This window comes from Leptinotarsa decemlineata, unplaced genomic scaffold (assembly GCF_025532065.1).
Source record: "Leptinotarsa decemlineata unplaced genomic scaffold, Ldec_3_MD MMD2_tig00000882_RagTag_RagTag, whole genome shotgun sequence".
Classification (NCBI taxonomy): Eukaryota; Metazoa; Arthropoda; class Insecta; order Coleoptera; family Chrysomelidae; genus Leptinotarsa; species Leptinotarsa decemlineata.
Window position 1 is genome coordinate 14,178,240 of NW_027412556.1, and position 21,097 is coordinate 14,199,336.

Genomic DNA, 21,097 nt, shown 5'->3' on the forward strand with positions numbered 1-21,097 from the left:
AATCCTCACTCAACCCCGTTCAGAAAACTGAAATTGGTTGATCCGTTCTCGTAAAATAGGGCAAAAAGAAAATTAATTATAACAAAATGCAAAAATTTATGGAACCGCTACCACTGACTCAATAACGGTATGTTTATGTTTTTTTATTTACACAGAGTTTTTTGCTTTAGCTGAAAGTGAGATAAGGGCACACAGTTGCTTCTTGGTGTCAGTTACAATTAAATGGTGAAAACATTTATCAGAATTAGTTATTCCTGATTTTAAACTGTTTGTCAAGTGGTGTCAGTTGCACTGACAGTGATACAAATCATAATGGTGTACAATTTACAAGAAAGAACTGAAATTATTTTTATTTATGGTGTTGAAAATAGGTGTGCTCGTAGGACAGCCCGGGTTTTTAATGAAAGGCATATAGGCTAAAATGTGAGTCACCGATATGTTCTAGACCTTGTTCAAAAATTTGAAGAGACCGGTTCTGTATGCAGCAAAGCAGAAAAGCAGCCGAGAATTCTTACGGAAACCGCACAGATTGAAATTTTAGGCCAGTTCGCCGTTGAGTCTACTACTTCAATTTCGAAAGTCGGTAAGTTAGTAAATATTTCAGTTGGTTCTATACACAAAGTTTCAAAACTAAACAAGTTCTTTCCTTACAAAATGAGTATTCTTCAGCAACTCAGTGAGGATGACTATGATAGGAGAATTGAATTTTGTGAAATAATGACTGCGAGAATTCAAAATGACCCGAATTTGATAAAAAATATTTGCTTCAGTGATGAATCAACTTTTTTTCTTAATGGCTTTGTAAATGAGCATAACTGTAGATACTGGGATAATGAAAATCCACACTTGTTTCGACGTAATATCCACTAAAAATAAACGTCTGGGCTGGAATTCTGAGAAACGAAATAATTGGCCCTACTTTTATTGAAGAAATTTCAACTGGCCAATTGTATTTGAACTTATTGGAAAATGTAATCGATCCACTCATAACACAGTCCTTAGAACGTTAAATTGATGAAGAAGACAACCCGCTCTTGGATGAACAAAATTTACATTTTCAACAGGACGGCGCATCACCACACTACGCATTGCATGTCCGACAGGGGCTCGATCAACGGTATCCTGTGGCAGAAGAGGCGCTCTGGAATGGCCGGCAAAATCTCCGGATGTAATGCCATTAGATTTATTTCTCTGGGGTCATTTGAAGACAATGGTATACAAAACTCCCCCACAGGTTATTCAGGATCCAAGAATAGGAATAGGATCGAGAATAGATTGTACTTTTGCTTAGCTACTGACGGTGAAGATTTTAAACACCTAATAAAGTAGGGTACATTTATTTAATTGCAATAGCTATTATTTTATTTTTTATTATGATTAATTTCCATTTTGCTTTATTTTACAAGAACGGATCAACCAATTTCAGTCTTCTAAACGGGGTTGAGTGAGAATTTTTGTGATCTTTAAAATGATGTGTTACAAGATAGGGGGTGCTATTTGAAATTATTAAGTGGGGGTAGCTAGGGGTAAGGGGGTTGAACCTAAAATACCACTGGCACTGGTTTTAAACTTCCCCTTCGATATCTAAATTGACGTGTTTTTTGCCTACGGCAAATTCTCCCTGCTAAATGAAGTACTAGGGGTGGGAAGTTTTGAAATGAAGGCACTGTACAAAATGATTTGAAATCTCTGAAACAACTAACACAATAAGATTTTTTTTAAGTTGTTTCAGGGATTTCAAATCATTTTATATATTATTAGACAATGGAAGTCCGAACTAGTGAAATTCATCATGAAACATTGTCAATCACCTTCAAACAAACGAAATTAAAATAGTTCTTACAAAAAGGAAAATGATATTTGTTATTTGAATTAAAAAATATTAAATATTGTGAATATGAATTCACAAGATGCCGAAATGCAAATGAGCAAATTTTTTATTCAGGAATTCAAATACCCTGTTTCTAGGCCTAGATTCATCCCCTATAAATCTCCATTATAACCTTCCTATTACTTTCTCCATTTCAAAAAGAGCCCCGATGAACCGCCAGTCGAAAACATCCTTATAAAGAACTAGACACCGTGTTCATTCAGCCTTCTTTACCACTTATCCGAAGACTGATTTTCCTTTGATAACCCTTGACCTATCAGAAAATCATGTCACGTACTCAATTTGTTTCTGGGGTACGGTATCTGTTTAATTTAGTTTTTCTTCGGCGATACGTGCTTTCGGGTCAGCGGCTACCTGTTGCCTCAACAGGACTTGTACGAGATGATTATTTTCCATCGATAGGGATAGGACCGGAGCTGGACGTAGTTTGGGTGAACTTTCGTGTGGTTATGAGAGATATGTAGATAAATGTAGATAGAAATATAGATATCATGCACAATTCAACGCAGAAAATGGAAAAATGCCGAGCATCAGATTGAGTGTGAGTTTAAATAACATGAAAACTTCATGTATAAGTCCATCAATTCCGTCAGCATAAAAATTAATTGGGTGCTCGCGATTCGATTAGGTCGACGAAGGTCATTCTTTCCTGGTCCTGATTGGCAAAGGTTTTTGAAGTGCTTGAAAAGATGGTAGTCAGTTGGTGAGAGGTCTGGGGAGTATAGTGAGTGAGGCAGAACTTTGACGCCCATTTCGTTCAATTTTCGGACGCTGATTTGTGAAACGTGCTGCTGGGGGTAATCGTGGAGAAGGATTGGATCTCTTCTGCTGACCAGTACCGGCTGTTGCTGACGCAAATTTCGATATATTTCGTCGATTGTTGTAGATGATCCATTTTTCGTCACACGTGACAATTCAATTAAAAAAATAATCGTTTCGGTTGCGCAAAAGCAAAGAAGAACTGACTTCGGAACATGACGATTTCTGTCGATCGTTCAAATCGTTGGGCATCCAGTTTTCGAACTTTTTGATAGGGGCTGACGTACATTTCTTCTTCTTCTTCTTGTGATGGGTCAGTCCCCACCAGGGCAAACCAACGTCGAATAGTGCCTTCATTCACACTATCACTGCCAAATGCCTGATTAACTTTTCGGACCGTTTCGATAGCGCATTGGTTCAATTTAAATTCGTAGAGAAAAATTGGCTGAAAATCGCCTAACGATATTTTATAGTGATGAGCTGAAAAGGTAAAAGGAATTGAAATTGAAAACAAATGAACAGTAAAGTACAAAATTCTCCGTCGATCAGTATATACCATGACATAGTAGAACAAATATTTATTGAGATATGAAGCTACAAAATAACAAGACCAAACGTACAAAGCTTTTGAAACAACCTGAAGAAGATTTTTCTATAACTTCTGCTCATGAAAGTTTGTACCAATTCTCCATCGCGTCGATCAGTATATACCACGACATAGTAAAACAAATATTTATTGAGATATGGAGCTACAAAATAACATGACGTTGAAACGTACAAAGCTTTTGAAACAACCTAATGAATATTTTTGTATAACTTCTGGTCATGAAGGTTTGTACCAATTCTGCGTCGATCAGTATATACCACGATATAGAACAATTATTTATTGAGATATGGAGCTACAAAATAATACGACCAAACGTACAACGCTTTTGAAACAATCTGAAGAAGATTTTTCTATAATTTCTTCTCGTGAAAGTTTGTACCAATTCTCCATCGCGTCGATCAGTATATACCACGACATAGTAGAACAAATATTTATTGAGATATGAAGCTACAAAATAACAAGACCAAACGTACAAAGCTTTTGAAACAACCTGAAGAAGATTTTTCTATAACTTCTGCTCATGAAAGTTTGTACCAATTCTCCATCGCGTCGATCAGTATATACCACGACATAGTAGAACAAATATTTATTGAGATATGGAGCTACAAAATAACATGACGTTGAAACGTACAAAGCTTTTGAAACAACCTAATGAATATTTTTGTATAATTTCTGGTCATGAAGGTTTGTACCAATTCTGCGTCGATCAGTATATATCACGACATAGAACAATTATTTATTGAGATATGGAGCTACAAAATAATATGAACAAACGTACAACGCTCTTGAAACAACCTGAAGAAGATTTTTCTATAATTTCTGGTCATGAAAGTTTGTACCAATTCTCCATCGAGTCGATCAGTATATACCACGACATAGTAGAACAATTATTTATTGAGATTTGGAGCTACAAAATAACACGACCGAACGTACAAAGTTTTTGGAACAACCTGAAGAAGATTTTTCTATAATTTCTGGTCATGAAAGTTTGTACCAATTCTCCATCGCGTTGATCAGTATATAGCACGACATAGTAGAACAAATATTTATTGAGATATGGAGCTACGAAATAACATGACGTTGAAACGTACAAAGCTATTGAAACAACCTAATGAATATTTTTGTATAATTTTTGGTCATGAAGGTTTGTACCAATTCTGCGTCGATCAGTATATACCACGACATAGAACAATTATTTATTGAGATATGGAGCTACAAAATAATACGACCAAACATACAACGCTTTTGAAACAATTTGAAGAAGATTTTTCTATAATTTCTGCTCATGAAAGTTTGTACCAATTCTCCATCGCGTCGAGCAGTATATACCACGAACAATTATTTATTGAGATATGGAGCGACAAAATAACATGACATTGAAACATACGAAGCTTCTGAAACAACTTAATGAAGATTTTTGTATAATTTCTGGTCATGAAAGTTTGTACCAATTCTGCGTCGATCAGTATATACCACGATATAATAGAACACTTTGTTGTGATATGGGTCTGCGACCTTGAAACGTACAAAGCTTTCGAAAAAACCTGATGAAGATTTTTGTAAAATTTTAGGTCATGAAAATTTGTACCATCTGCTGCTGTTTTATGTCTGCTTCCCATCCAGACAAGAATTGGAAATGGAAAAGATACCATAGTCAGTTGGTTAAAAACTATTTCCTACTAATCTCAAACTATTCGGGCCTGGAACAGCAAAGATTTTTGAACCAATAAAGACCCTTTAAACTTATTCTGGGGCTATTCACATACTAAATTCTGTTCAGAGCTCTCTACAGAGAGCTCTTGAAACAAGAGATAAGTGTTCTCACTAGTACTTCTAACTCGCCTCACTGTCTTTTCAGCAGCTACTAGTTTGTGCTTCCTATTTCGGAAGTGTAACAATTGTGTCTTAGTTGAGAGGATTTCAGCTGCACAGAATATTGTCTTCTGTTTTGATCTTTTTGATTCTGGTTTTCATTTTTATGTGGAGGCCATCGGAAATATAGGGTATGACTACTTAGAAAAAATACGTCGATTCAATTTGTGAGGGGCGTGTCAATTCCACCTGCCAAGAATTGAAAATTTTGGCCACTCGGCGGTGGGAACTTGTTCGTTTCTTCCAATCATGAATATTCATCCCATCTGTGCCCGGAGCAGCGAAACTCGAAGACACCTTTTGGGTTCTACGAATTTCGCTGCTCCGAATTTCGCTGCTGTTCGAATTTCTTCGGTGAAGATCGGTTCGCGCAATTTATGCTGATGGAGTGTCTAGGTTGAATGGTTGCAGATGTTTATAATATGCATAATATAACACATTGAGGTTCTGAAAAAAGCGATACTTCTCGCTTGCCTCACTATAGTGACTTTTAGCAGCCAATTGAATCCGTATCCCATCAAACTAATTCTGTTTGGTGGTTAGCAACACTCCTTCACTCACATATGGTAGGCTCATCTCAGTTTAGCGGCTACTCGCCTCACTTCCACGAGATACGAGACGTAGTTTGTCTCCCAAACCAAATCTCGATTTTCATGTTGTGCATTCGCCATTTAAGTTTCCAAACCAAAGAGGCAGCATTTTTTCTCCATCTGAGGACAAAAAACAAGAAGAACAGGAAAATCCTTGAGGCGCTCTGAGAGCGGTGCCTGTGCGAAAGTAGCGGTTCACGTTGGATTTGAATCGCTGGAGATTAAATTCATTTGGAAAAACGTTCTCATGAAGTTTATTGCATATAAACGCAGTTCTCCGAATGAAATAACTCTTGAACAGTGAAGTTCGAGGTGTACTGAGTTGAACCTCAAAACAATGCCCGGTCATAGTCCTTTGCGTATTTCTGATATGTACCGCTCTGTGTAAAATCAAATGTGCCAAGTCACTTGAACATCTCCCTTGAAAGTATGTATAAAATACAGACAAATCTCAAACCTTTCATTGATGTTCCAGACTATCAAAGTTACTAGTGATGTTCGTGTCTCCAATCAGTTGTGTTGCTCTTTTCTGGATGGAATCCAGCAGCTTCAGGGTATGCTTAGGAGCGGAGCCCCATACATGAGAACACTACTCCAAAGAAGGTCTGATCTGAGCTGTATAAAGCATCAAAAGTTGCTGAGGTGTGTACAGATTTCTGGTCCAGAACAAAGTTTCAAGCTTTTGAGACGCAGCCAAGACATATTGGTGTCTATTTCAACCACCAACAAACGGTTCAGAGACATTTATTTTTCTGTAGCATCGAATTGAACCTGGTTACTCTCCCCCAATTCGAATTCACCTCTAGACCTTCATTGAGATATGCAACCTCCTGCTGCCGGTGAAAATGTGCATCCGCAGCCTATGTCCTGAATCCAGATGGAATGACAAGATAAGTGTGCTGTCGACAGAAAAGCATTATATTGAATTATTTTTCCCCAATAAATCGTTAATATACATAAAAGAAGGTTGGAGACAATATGGATTCCTGGGGATTACTAGCGTTGATGGTAAACGTATTCGAGATATATCCATAGACAATTACTTGCAGGGAACTTTCTGTCAGGGAGCTGGAGAGCCACATGAAAAATGATCCAACAAGTCATAGCATCAAAGTTTGACCAGCAACTCATGCCACATACGACCTAAGACCTTTGAAATATCAAACGCAACAGCTCTTGACTCTCCATTTTCTCGATTGCGTTATTCCAAATATGGGTGACATACGATAAGAGGTCGTTTGTTGATTTTTGTTTCCGAAAGTCATATTGGTGTTCGCTCAAGATGTTAAACCCCTCCAAATGGAAATGTGCTTGATCGGCGTTGTAAACTTTGGAGGAAACTTGCTACATATCAGATTTTTCTATTAGAACATTATTAACCTCTGTACCCACTCAAAACAGTTGTTGTGGTTTCACAGGCCCAATTTTGTGAAGCACCTTGCGTGTTCTAATGGTGACATCGGTGACATGTTGCCAAGTATGTAGAACTGCCACTTCCACCCCAATATGCAGAATAGGAGTTTCGTAGTCTCGTTTCCGAAGATAGAATACATAATTTCCTTTATTTTGTATGGAAAGAACGGCATCTCCGGTTGTATTTCTCAGTCCTTTCGCGCGGGCTCGCTATTCTCATAACAATGCATCAGTCAACCTCTCCGTTGAACATGAAAATTATTTTTGTTATCATTATTACATATGGGAATATGAAACTTATCCTCGCACTCAAATCCGATATTTTAAAAATTCTTTTCACAGATAAAAATCAATCACACATTAGTCACTTTAACTCATTCCCACATCAGCCTCTTGCCCAATATTTTATCGACTGGAAATCGTTTCAGAGCATCCGAAAGGTTTTGTGCAATTCTGCAGAATGAAGCCATCTGGGAGCTGTCGTATATTCGGTCGTTTTTCCTTCGACTCCTTCAGAAGGATAGAGTCGAAGGTTATTGGAGTGGACGGGCATGCGAAGATCTCGGGTCATTATTTTCTATCGGGCTGTTGATTGACCAATTATTCCAGGTGGAATTAGCCGGAACCTGCACCATGCGATTTGTCAATGTTTAAAGGTCAGCTCCATCCAAAACTGATGAGACTTGTTGAAAGTGATTTTATGTCTTGCACTACTGCAATTAGGTCAGCTTGATCGATAAGAGTGGTTGGTTGTGTAGGTGTTTGTAAATTTATCGATACGGAAGCTTCGAGATTAATTTTTCTGCTTGGGAAAATTATTATGATGCGAAACCGATGAATAAGAACACATTCCTATTCACGATAGAAGATGATTTTTTGGTTTCATTTGTCAAGAGAAACTACGTTTAAAATACGGTAAATTGTAATTTCTTTCAAGGCATTCATATCTTTTGATTATAGGTACAGCGTTTTTTTACTATATGTCATTTGTTCATTCAGAGTAGTTTGAAAATTTCAAACATTACATTTCCTGAGTGATATGCTGGAATATCCGCAAAATACGCATGAGTAGATGAAATAATAGGTAGAGAGAACAATACAATGTTGTTGAACCATTATGCTAGTCCTTTCAACCATCAATTCGCATGGAAACAATAAAAAACTGGAAATGTACTTTCCGGAAAAAAAATCATCTGTATTGTCTGAAAAATGAAATATCCAACCTATAAAGCTATTTCATCAAAGAAAAAGGAGAATCTTGAGATATGTATGTGAACAAAAACACTTCTCATTAGTAACGACACAAAACATGATGAAAATCTGCAGTGAGCTCTCGATAACCTCACATCATGAGAAAATATGCTCTAAGGTTTTGATTATCAATTTCGAAAAAATAATAAAATATTAATCTGCACATCATTTGCAAGACTATTATTCTTTATGACGTGAGTTACATAAATATCTGTCCATTTTCCATTGAGGTTATAGCTGGGAAAGAAATTGCTGAAATCTTTTTAAATAGTGTCAACTTGAATTATTTTATCCAGATTATCATTAAAAATTCAAAGTTACAAAACAGATTCGATTCAAGAGATCGATTTAAAAAAACATATTGCTCAGGTATAATAATGTTTTCAACTGAATGAAATATATACAGGGTGTAACTGAATAAGTGTAAAACATTTGAGGATGTCATTCCTCATCGAAAAAAAGAAAGGATTTTTCATATAAAGAAACTTCATTGGAGCATCCCTTGTTAAGATACAGCCCCTTAAAAGGGGTACAAAAAGACAACTAGCCAGTAATTTATTTGGTTTACCTCATGGTTGTAAGAGGTGGAAAACGCAACCCCTAAAATTTATTTTCAATGTAACTTTTTGTCTTATTATTTGTCTACCATCTAAAAATCTATTTCCGTCAGCATGTTTCATTCTAAACAAAAAATGGCTTTTGGGTATTTTGCCCAAAATGAACCAGTTCGCAGCAAAAAATTATTTTACGAACAACTACTACTATACAGAGATACATCGTCATAAATGCGAACTGGATTTATTGTTATTTTGTAGTTAGTACCTTCATTAAACGATTAAAGGGTAATAAACAAAACTAATTTATTAATAACAAAACAAACAACATGTAGAAATCATAGTAAATGTTCAATATGTCTACCTTCAGACATTATTCATGCGTCTAGACGTCGGCGCATCGAGCCACGTATTCGCTCAAATATTTCTGGAGTCTCTCTGATTACTCTGCACGCATCGATGATGCGGTTTCTTAAGTCCTCTACATCGCGAACAGGAGTAAGATAAACCAAATGCTATAAATGGCCCCAAATAGAGAAATCGAGAGGATTAAGATCCGGGGATCGAGCGGGCTAGTTCTGTGGTCCTCCTCGACCTATCCACTGATTTACAGATGTTTCAGTTGAATGCTGACGTGCTACTTGACTAAAATGGGCGGGAGCCCCATCATGCATAAAAATATATCCCTTCTGACGCCCAAAAGAACTTCCTCCAGCAGTACTGGATGCACTTTTTTTTAAAAATTGAACGTATGACCCACCATTTAATCGAGGAGGTAGAAAATGAGGCCCAATTATATCATCCCCAATAACTCCGAGCCACACGTTAAGAGAAAACTGTTCTTGATGGTCAGTTTCGACAATAGCGTGAGGGTTTTCATCAGCCCATATGTGGTAATTATGAAAATTAATAATCTTGTCCCGAGAAAAACTACATTCTTCTGTGAATTCTATCGTCTTCAGAAAGTCACAATTTCTTCTAATCATTTCCAGCATCCAATTGCAAAATACGAAACGGTTCGGAAAGTCTCGCGGTAACAGTGCCTGTACTCGTTTCAAATGGTAAGGGTATAGGAGTTGTTCCTTTGAAATTCAAAATACCGTCATATGATCAACATTTAGCTGGAAAGCAATCTTTCTAGTACTGGTAGCAGGTTGTTCTTCAATCAAATTAAGTACTGCTTCCTCAAGCTGCGGTGTTCGTACTTCTCGATGGCGACCACAATCCTGCGTTCTTTCTCGTAATCGTTGATGAAGTCGAGCAAATATTCTTTGTGAAGGATGCTGCCGTTGATGATACATTTCAGCATATCTTCTAGAAGCTTCTAACCCATTCCCCTGCGACAGACCGTAAACGTAATGCATATCAGCCATTTCCTCATTTGTGTATGCCATTTTGATAACAAGTGAATAATTAAAGTAACAAATTAAGAACAGAACAATAACATACAATCAGTATTAATTCAATTTTGAAAATTCACAAACTGACAGCGTCATACCAATTTAACTGTCACTATTGCTAATAGTCACTATAGCTAATAGTGACCTACGATAGATCAGTTTCATATTTTCGCATTTATGACGATGTATCTCTGTAGTTGTTCGTAAAATAATTTTTTGCTGCGAAGTGGTTTATTTTGGGCAAAAAACACACGAGACATTTTTTGTTTAGAATGAAACAGGCTATCGGAGATACATTTTTGAATGGTAAACAGATGATAAGACAAAAAGTTACTTCGGAAATAAATTTTAGGGGTTGCGTTTTCCACCCCTTACAACCATGGTGTAAAACAAATAAATTTCTGGCTAAGTATCTTTTTGGTAGTACGAAACAGCAGGTTAATTTCAATATTGTAACTGTTTTAGTGCTTGTGAAAAAATTGTTATACAAATTTTATGTACCCCCTTTAAGGAGCTGTATCTTAACAAGGGATGCTCCAAAGAAATTTCTTTTAAATGAAAGATCCTTTTTTTTTGATGAGGAATCATCTCCTTGGATGTTTAACAGTTATTTAGTTACACCCTGTATTTATAAATTAAGAGTTCAAATAATTTTGGAATTATTGATATTTTGCTTATAGGACTTTATTATATAGGCGCAAACAATGATTCAAAACTAAAATGTATCTGTTTAAAATCTATTTTTCCGTTAACCAGCTGTCGCACCCCTACGAACGACAACCCTCAGAAGGCGAAACTCGTGCGAACTAAGGATTAACGAGGTCTTACCTTTTAATGTGTGATTCCTAACACGGGTTGGACGATAGCAAGTGAAGATCGATCGTTCAGACTAGGGATTGAACCACCGACCAACACGGCAGTCAATTCGAGTGAGTGAACAAAGCACCTACGCCGAACCGCTTGGCTACCGACCGACCTTGGCTTGAGTAATTCAGATACTTATAAGAAAACAATATTGGATGAATAACGGTTTTATTTTTTTCAAGGACAAACCACAAGCATTACAGCCAAATCCTTGCGCGGAAGTAGCGATTCACATTGGATTTGAATCACTGGAAATTAAATCCATTTGGAAAAATATTCTCAGGAAGTTTATGCCATAAAAACGCAGTTCTCCAAATGAAAGAGTTCTTAGTCAGTGAACTTCGAGGTGTACTGAGTTGAAACTCAAAACACTTTCCGTGAAAGTATCCGAAGAAGAGAGACAAATCCCCACTCTTTCTTCGAAAAGGCTTAAATTGTTAATAAATTCATAATGAACAAAAAAGACTTGAAGCATATTTATCATAACTGCAATAGTTTTAAAGTTATTATAATTATAAAAGCGAAGGAGCGAATGAAAAAGACAAGTATCAAGGTAACACAATATTAAAAGTTTTATAAAAAATAGAATGAATTAAAGAAAACACATAGTTACTTCTATTATAGAACAAAGTATTGAAAAAAATAGATAAAAAAATTGTTTATAACAATTTTTTTTCAAATAAACAATTAAAAAAAGAATGAAAAAAAAAGTTTTTCCAAAACCTTAGAAAACAATAGAATTTATGATTAAAAAAAAATTGGTTCCTTGATTTTGATATTTAGTTGCAAAAAACGATTGTTTATTAACAAACGCATCTTTGAGTAACAAAGAAATTTTTTTAGAAAACCTTTTTTTTTCTAAAAATCATGATTTTTTCAATTAACATAATGCAAAAAAAATTCGAATTGCTTATAAACAATGTATTTGTTTATAATGAATATATTAACAATAGCTGTAAAAAATAAAAAAAAATTATTAATCAGTTTTTAGCCATGAGACATTGAAACAATAAAAAATTAGGAAAAAAAATTTTGTAATGTATTTTTTATAAAATTATAATTTTCAATTGTCAATAAAAAAATAGAAAATAACAATTTTTTTATTTTGGCAACGGTAATCTATTGTTTTGCCTATTAAGGATAACATCACCAAAGGAAAAAATTCCGGGGTTTTAGTTTGATAATTATAGGGATTTTTATATTAACTTTCAATTCAGAAAAAGTTATTAATTAACAAATTTATAATTAACGTTAAAATTGGGATAAAACTTTTTTGACTGCGGATTATTGTTTATTGATGTATCCCAACATCACATGAATTTTTTCATTACTTAGGTAAAAATCAGGTACTTGAAATGTAGCTACGTCTAATTGTAAAACTAGATATATTAAGCATTGGATATGTAGAATATTGTTAGTAAGATACACCCGAAGAAGCCATTATATGGTGAAACACGTGTTGCGTTTTCGTAAAATTTTTAAGTGAAAATCTCACAATAAAGTGTTATGGATTTACATCAAGTATCGGCTAATTCCATCATATACATCTATAGTCAATTTTATATCGATAGTGAACAAAAAAAGCTCTACTAATACTTTTGATATTTCAGAGGAAACCGGTTAAATTTATAGAATGTCCTTCAAAAATTAAAAAAAGGTGGTTTTGTAGAAAACCCTTGGAAGAAGTAACGGTTGCTGATAAAAATGAGCATGCCGAAATGGAAATGTGCCGAGAAAATTGTATTTCTAACACAAATTTTAAACTGATGGAGATTACTAGAATCGACGAAAAAGAGAACTCATTGCCAAATTATCTAGAGAAGGCAAAGAGTCTTCCTTCAGATAAGAGAGAAAAATCATGTATTCTGAAAAGTGATAGAATTTTTGGAAATACTCAGGAATGTTTGGGCGCATACCACGATAAAGATAATTATATGATGTGGTAATTCTCTATGCCCAATCCATGGAAAAACTTCTCGTTTTTATCTGGATAACTTGCTTGTGAAGAGATGAGGAAGTTTTACCAAGAGCATTCCAGAACATACCGGTATATTCTGGAATGTTTGAGAATAGTGTGAAACGTTCGGAAATATTCCGCAACATACAGATCATTGTGAAACGTCTCAGAACAGTCTCTATTACTATGGGATGTTTTGGAACACTGTGGACCATTCGAAGTCCTTTTAGTGTGGATGAGGCTCCCAATTGATAAAGATGTATAAAGCAAGTTCCGTTGACCCCTTATGATTGAAAATTTATACTCTTATTTCAACTATATTGTCTCATTTGAACTCTTTGAGCAAAGGCCTCAGCTACTACTAATCTGTCTTTTGATAAAATTCGCTTGACTAAAGTATGCTTGAAAAAGGTGAAAATATATCTACTTATGGACAACAAAAAGATAAGATACACCTCAACCTTCAAAATATGTCTGTCTGTTTAAAATCTGTTCACTACGGAAAACAAAACCAATGCATTTGGAAGCTTTCTTCAACAGATCTGTCGCAATGGTTTGTCAGGCCGCCTAAAATCATTTTCTTGTGTGATAGTTTCAATTTTGCAACAACTTCTGAAAAATTAATTTGAATTACATGGCAAGAGGTAACTAATACAATGTGTATAAAATCCTTAAGGCAAGTAACGCATTTATTTAATAAGGGTGTTAATAAGGGTGTTGAGACTGGCCTGAACGAATTGTTCCTTTAGATGATTTTATTTAATAAGAAATTATATCATCTCCGTCTAAATAGTTCTCCTATTACTTACCAATTTATATGTTACCATTATTTCAAACATTGAAATGGACTCATAAGCATCCATTGAAAAATAGGCATATGCCATCGCGAACTTATTTTGTAAACTCATAAAATAACAATATCTAGTGAATTGTTTTGTTATATGTTGAAGGGCAGCGTTTTCGATGCAAGCTCTGTCTGAAGTCATCACTCGAGGGTCACCCTATACATAACAGTAAGTGATAATAAACAACAAGGTCGGATATGACATAATAAAATGAAAAAATATGCTGTCTGGTGTCAGTGACCAAAAACTTATTTACTAGAAACTGTCCACGTCGATATGGATTTTCTTCCCATGTAAGCTGAATTTATTTATTCATTCATTCAATTTCCGTGAAATTATACAAAATCTAATTCAAAAGTCAAACTCTAGAGGTTCAATTTATAGTTAAGGCAAGCACATTTGCAAATCGTAAACCAATGGGAAAAACCAAGAAATATTCTATAACTTTGAATGAAATAAGAATATCCACTTCGGCAATAATCTCAATAATCACACTGGAGGCTTCTGGCAAAAATATAAGTTATCTTTGATAATAATAAGTATGGCAACAAGGCAGATGCAGGATTGTTGAATAACAAACTGAATATTCATGTAGGACGCATGAATAACTTTCTACACCAATTGCGTAGTTTGCGAGTTATTCGCAAAAAACCAAAACTAAGTCGAATTTTTTCACAACTTTTGCAAAAAAACATATATTTCCCGTGAAAAATTTAGTTGGCAAACCTCAGATTCGTGTTCAGCGGCCCAAAATACTATCTAGAACCAATTTTCAAAACTCTTGCAAAACTTTTCGCAAAAAAACACAAGCTGCCTGGACTAACAGATGAATAACGAAGATAGTGTGTACAAAAATATCAAATCTATTTACAAGTATTGTAACAGGTAAAGGAAACGAGAAAGTCAGATTTAACGGATGTCAGATTGGTGGTTGACTTGAAATAGATGGAATAACGTTTCGGCATAGTTGGACTGGCAACAAACAGGCAGTACTGCTTTCCCTTCACGGGTACTTAAGCTCACTACGCTTCAGAACTACCTTTGAAGGCACCTATAGTACCTCTGAAGCGCAGTGATTACTGCAGCTCACTATGTTTCAAAGGTACTAGAAAGTACCTTGGAAGCGTACTGAGCTGCAGTGATCGCTGCAGTAATTGCCATCCCAGAGTGTCACCGGTTCAGCTCAGCACGCTGAGAACACGCAAAGAACTTACAAAAATATATTGATTTTGTTAGTGGTTGTAATGGAACACTTTCCAGAAAACGTTATCAATTTGGATGATAGACTCATCAATTTATTTGAGAGTTTATTGATTATTGGTACATTCATATCGAATAAACAGTTCATTTGCACTTCGCCTTTCATATTTCTACGAGCCAACAATCTCAAAATATTTTATTTTTTTCAGATACAACAATACTTCCACGGACTGAGCAAAAGACATACTAACCACCCCGCTTCACTAAATGCCTGCCTCCGACCAATCGCGAACCTCTCCCCAGCCATGCTTCCTTCTAGCACCCCACCAAAGCGGGTAACTGGCCGCGCCGCGGTGTTCCGATCGCGAAATTCTTCTTCTTTTATGCGGGAATCTCATCAGACTCGACAGGGCATGGCGTGATGTCAACAGCCAAGCGGCTCGTATTGAGCTTGCGTGGAAGGAAACAATCCCACGATAGCTCGTCCGGCAGGCTTGTGGGGCACAGGGTTGGACCTTTGGAAGACTGCCATGAGCTCGATGAGATTGCGGTGGTATCCAGCAACGCAGAGCACGGACATTTGAAGTATGGTAGCGGGACTACGCTGTCGACCATCAACGGACCTAGGCTTGTACCAGGTAAGGAGCTCTTCAGGGAGTGAAAGTAACTTTTTTAGACTAGAAATCGGATAGAATTCACGTGAGAAGGCATAATTTTGAATATTTTTTATAAGAAATGAAGGTATGATCCCACAGGGTACCGTTCTTGGTTCCATAATTTTTATTCTATATATTATAGTCTATTTCAAAAGAGTGTAGAGTAATAAATCATGAAGTGTCATAAAATTTGCCTGAATTTCGTTGTCGTCCATGGGCGTAGGCAAATCTTAGGATTATTAAACTTAATAATTAAAGTAAATTAAAAATTACAGACATAGATAATAATAAAAGGCCATTTTTGGGAAGTAATTTGGTCTAAACTAAGTACCTACATGTATTTAGGTAAGTAAAATTTCTTAAAAAAAGATTAAGATTAATTTTAGTGGTTCTTGTAAACTTATTTAATATGCAATTTGGGTTCATATACTTGAGCATGATTTCTCAAAAAAGGGTTAACACTTAGTTCCGAGGTGCCATGTCATTATAATAATCCCTTTTTGACCCTGCCCACCAATCATGCAATACCTATTAAACCCAGGTAATTAAGAAAAAGGGTTTAAATATATTGTAATGGTGTCTTAAACATTCGAGTTATAATAGTAATTGTTACTACACCAATTAAACGTACAGTGATATTGTGATATAGAAATAGTGAAAAAGTTATAAAATGGGGACATTTACTCCAAAGAAAAGAAGTGTAAAAAATTCTCCGCTATCTGTTTGCGAAAAAGTTATAATTTTAAATGTATATGATTGCATTAAACACGATCACCCTAGTTTGTCTGTGCAAGAAAGTGTTGAGCGATGTGCCCGAATGACTGGAATTGGACAGTCCACGATTTTTAAATTATTGCGAGAAAGAAAGATCAGGCCAGGTAAGTCCATGCAAGAGAAAATCAGGAAGACCAATAAAAATCTTAGATGAAGACACCAAATGTGACATTCGAAGAAAAGTTCATTCGTTTTATTTTAAAAAGGAAATACCCACTCTTGAAAAAATATTTATCGAGATAAGCCAAGATAACGATATTCCTTTGATATCCAGAAAACTTTTATGGAAAACTTTAAAAAGTATGAATTTTGCCTGGGAAAAGCACAATCGAAAGGCACTATTACTGGAAAGTGATGAAATTGTTTGCTGGAGACGAAAATATTTGACAACTATAAAGCAGTACCGCAGAGAGCAAAAGAAAATTTTTTATCTTGATGAGACGTGGATAAACGAAGGTTATATAGTCAAAAAAATGTGGCAAGATAAAAATATAACAAGTTCTCGCCAAGCTTTCATAGAAGGCCTTTCGACGGGTATTAAAGTGCCTTCGGGAAAAGGGAAGAGGCTTATAATTGCTCACATTGGAAGCGAAGACGGATTTTTAAAAGAAGGTTTGTTAAGCTTTGAGTCGTGCCGGACGGGAGATTATCATGAGGACATGAATTCGGATGTCTTCGAAGACTACTTCGGGGAAATGTTAAAATTTCTTTCAGCTGATTCGGTCGTGGTTATGGATAATGCAAGCTACCATTCAAGGCGCTTAGAGAAGGTACCAACTTCAGCTTGGAGAAAGCAAGAAATTATTAACTGGCTGTCAAATAAAGGTATTCAGTTTGAGACGAATTCAGTAAAGAAGGAACTACTAGCCATAGTAAAACAACATAAATCTCGCTTCATGAAATATGCCGTAGAAGATGTAGCAGAAAAGTATAAAGTAACTGTGCTGCGCCTACCGCCATATCATTGCGAATTAAATCCTATAGAACTTACATGGGCACAAGTTAAAGGATATGTTGCAAGGCACAATACCACATTTAAAATGAAAGATGTCAAGGTATTGTTTGATCAAGCCATTATGGAAATCACATCAGAAAACTGGCAAAAAGCAATCCAGCATGTTTTAAAAGAGGAAGATAAAATGTGGGAACTGGACAACTTGGTCGATCAGGTGGTTGACCCTATAATTATAACACCAGGGGATGATGACAGTTCTTCGGATGAAGACTATACTGATGTAGAATAATTTAATTGAATTGTAAATATACTGTAGCGGGATAAGCAATCTGGACAGAGACCAGTGTATCAGTGACAGTGACACTTTTGCTTAGGTTAGGGTTTAGAATTAAGGGTAGTCTGAATAATTATTTTCTCGGAAGGTTCTCGAAAATTGTACCTAGTAATCTCTAGAACATTCAATTAGGGTATAAATAGAGTGTTGTTAAACGTTAAGGGAAGTTCACAGTTTTAGTATTGTTCAAGTGTCAAATTGTAATAACGTATCCAGTAAAGTTCTTGTCGTTTTTGTGAATAAATTGATTTAAAGTCCCCACAAGTGTTTCAATACGTAAAGTTCGTTCGTGTGTGTTTGTGAGTATTTCCCGATTTCGGTTCGTATATATTTTATTGTTACATTTTATATTTTTTTAATAACACTGTTCTGCTGTATTAAATTTTTATTTCCTTTAATATAATTTTTATGAATGCATATTCTTTTGGCAATTATCCCACTAGCGCGCCTCTGGCTCAGTATTTATCCGTCGATAACAATGGACAAATCCCTTAAAACAGGGTGATACCTACCTGCTCTTTATGAAACGACATAATTTTGCAATGCGGACTAGGGAAGTGACAGAATTTATTGACGGATCACCCTGTGGCGCTTTTGAATACTTAATGAGATTTTATTACTCTACACTCTTTTGAAATAGACTATAATTCAATAATCGATTGTTTGTTTCTTCTTTTGGCGATGATACAATTATCATCTATGAAGGCAATAACTAGAAAGATGTGAGAGAAAAAGCAGAACAGGATATGGAAAATATTGTTGAATGTTTTATTTAGAGGATACTATCCATAAATTATAAAAAAACGTGATTCTTACCTTTTGCATGTTATACTAGTGGCATCCCTAGCTATAATACATCACAAGTCAATAATCAATCTGGCGAAACAATTGATATTCTGAGAACAAACAACATCAAGTATATTGGGGTAACGGTCGATTGTCATATGAAGTCGGACAAATACATATTACAAGTCTGTGAAAAATTACGTTCACTTCTTCCCGAATTCGAATATTCCAGGCGAATACTTCATTGGGTTGGGTTAGTTTAGGTCCAAAGTGAGTGGGTCTATTCGACCCTACACCCGACCAAATAAACCCAGCTTCTTAACGAAGCCGATTAGTTTGTATGGTGAGTGATCTTTCAGGTTAGATGGTAAGAGTACGGTTCTGTCGAATTCTAATAACCTGATTCGCTCCACAGCAGGGCAGGCACAGAGTATGTGCTCTGCTGTTTCATCATTTTCCAAACGAAGGCAACTCACACTATCTTCCGACAGTCTGAGTCTCTGCATATGATGATTCAAATGACAGTGACCTGTAAGAAGGCCTGTTAGACATCGTAGTTCATCCTTACTGTAGTCCGACAACTGTTTGGTACCAAGCTTCGAAGGGTGGATAAACGCCTTGGAGTGAGCCAATCCTGAGATTCCGCCAGAAGTACATAAATCTTCTTACCATCCAAGTGTTCACTGTTTGTTTGGAAAAACCTAAAGCGATGCCAATGACAGGTTCTGGTCCGATGAAGCTGCTTGCAGCACCCTCCTTCGCAAGGGAGTCAGCAGCCTCATTGCTTTCCAGGCCAGGAATCCAGACCAGAGACAATCTGTTAAGTCTTCCTATCGGGGAGAGTCGTTTTTGGCAATTTGCTACCAATTAAGACGTTGCTCGGTAGGAGCCAAGAGCTTCTAACGCTGCTTGACGACTGTCTGTCCGAGAATAATTTCATTGACTTGTGTACGAGGTTGGATTTTTCTAATCTCTCCGCACACAATTCAAAAGCGTGAATTTCCATTTGAAATGCAGTCGCATGGGTTCCTGGCAGGTTGAAATCTCTGTCCTGGGTCTGCAACTGAAAACACCTGCACCAGAACCGGAAGGTGTTTTTTATCCATCTGTGGATAAAATAAAAATATAAAAATGAAAGATAAAAGTTTTGATGGGGTTGACAGACATCTGCTCCCTTAGGCACGAACTGTGAACAACGTCCAACGAGCTTTGAATAATATGTCGTCTGTCGAAGACATCAAGCAGACTATCCATCAGGAGCGACCACAGAAGGGGAGATAGAACCCCACCTGAACCTAATGGCCTCACCTTGAAGAGTCGTAGTTGCAGTTGTGTCTACCAGCGTGGCATAGATCCAGCCAATCATGGTGGATTCTATACCTATCCTAGCCAGGGACGATCCTATAGATTTAAGTAGTGCATTGTCAACTGTTCCTTCAATATCGAGAAATACAGCAACCACAATCTTCTTGTTGTCAAGGGTTTGAGAGATTTTCTCTACAAGGTTGGTAAATCTGTCGATTTGCCGGTTTGATAAGTATACTGGCAGGGGGATGCGTATGATGCCAGTATTCTCTCAAGTTCTTCCAACAGGAAGAATGTGAAGCTGATTGGTCGTGCCGATTTAGGGTGTGGGTCTTTCCGACCCACTTAATTACAAACACCTTGAAATTCTTTATCAAGCCTTAGTAGAATAACGTTTCACGTATGGGATATTGGCCTGGGGAGCAGCATCTAATTCACATATCCATCACCTCGATGTAATCCAAAAAAGATTTTTAAAAAGAAAGGTCGTGAGTTCAATCCCAACCTCGACCAGACATTTTTCTCGAGAGAATTTTTCTGGTTGAATCTGGGATGATTCTGCAATGTTATATGGCTGATGGACTGCGAATAGCCATGATGCTCCCTAGATGGCTCGGAGAGTTATTAACATTGCCTATCCAGAACACGAGGCTAATGGCCTATGCAGTCGATGCCGGTGACGCCCAAAAAATTAAAGAAATAATATCTAAACCAATTAGGTATGCATCGAGCTTGATATTTTCAGAAACGAAAGTATTAGATATGCGACATCATTATTTCTATAAAATTGTCATGCGACAATACAAGAAACGGTGGAACTTACTTATTATCAGTCACAAATATGAAACTCATCTTAAAACAATTAAATCACTGGAAACACCTGTATAATAGTAAAGATATATCAAAGGAATCATGTTTTTCAATCAAATTGTTTTTACAGTAATCTTCCTTCAACCATCAAAGAGGCCCCAAATATACAGTGTTCCAAAAAACGAACTGAACTGTATATATTATCTATGAAAAGAACTGCTAACATGCTTTGTTCGAGTTGAAATTGAAATTGTTCGAATTGAAAGATTTATTT

General features: G+C 36.2%; 1 protein-coding gene across 1 annotated transcript; it reads left to right on the forward strand.

Annotated features, from left to right (window-relative positions):
• Nucleotides 1-217: 217 nt before the first annotated feature.
• LOC141482175 (uncharacterized) lies at nt 218-18,885 on the forward strand. The gene is made up of 2 exons (XM_074175066.1): nt 218-583; nt 15,413-18,885. The coding sequence occupies exon 2, from the start codon at nt 16,936-16,938 to the stop codon at nt 17,875-17,877; it is 942 nt and encodes a 313-aa protein (XP_074031167.1). The 5' UTR covers nt 218-583; nt 15,413-16,935; the 3' UTR covers nt 17,878-18,885.
• Nucleotides 18,886-21,097: the final 2,212 nt, after the last annotated feature.

What these genes read in the sequence shown, in the direction of transcription:
- LOC141482175 (XM_074175066.1), top strand. Translation starts at nt 16,936, where the DNA reads ATGAATTTTGCCTGGGAAAAGCACAATCGAAAGGCACTATTACTGGAA.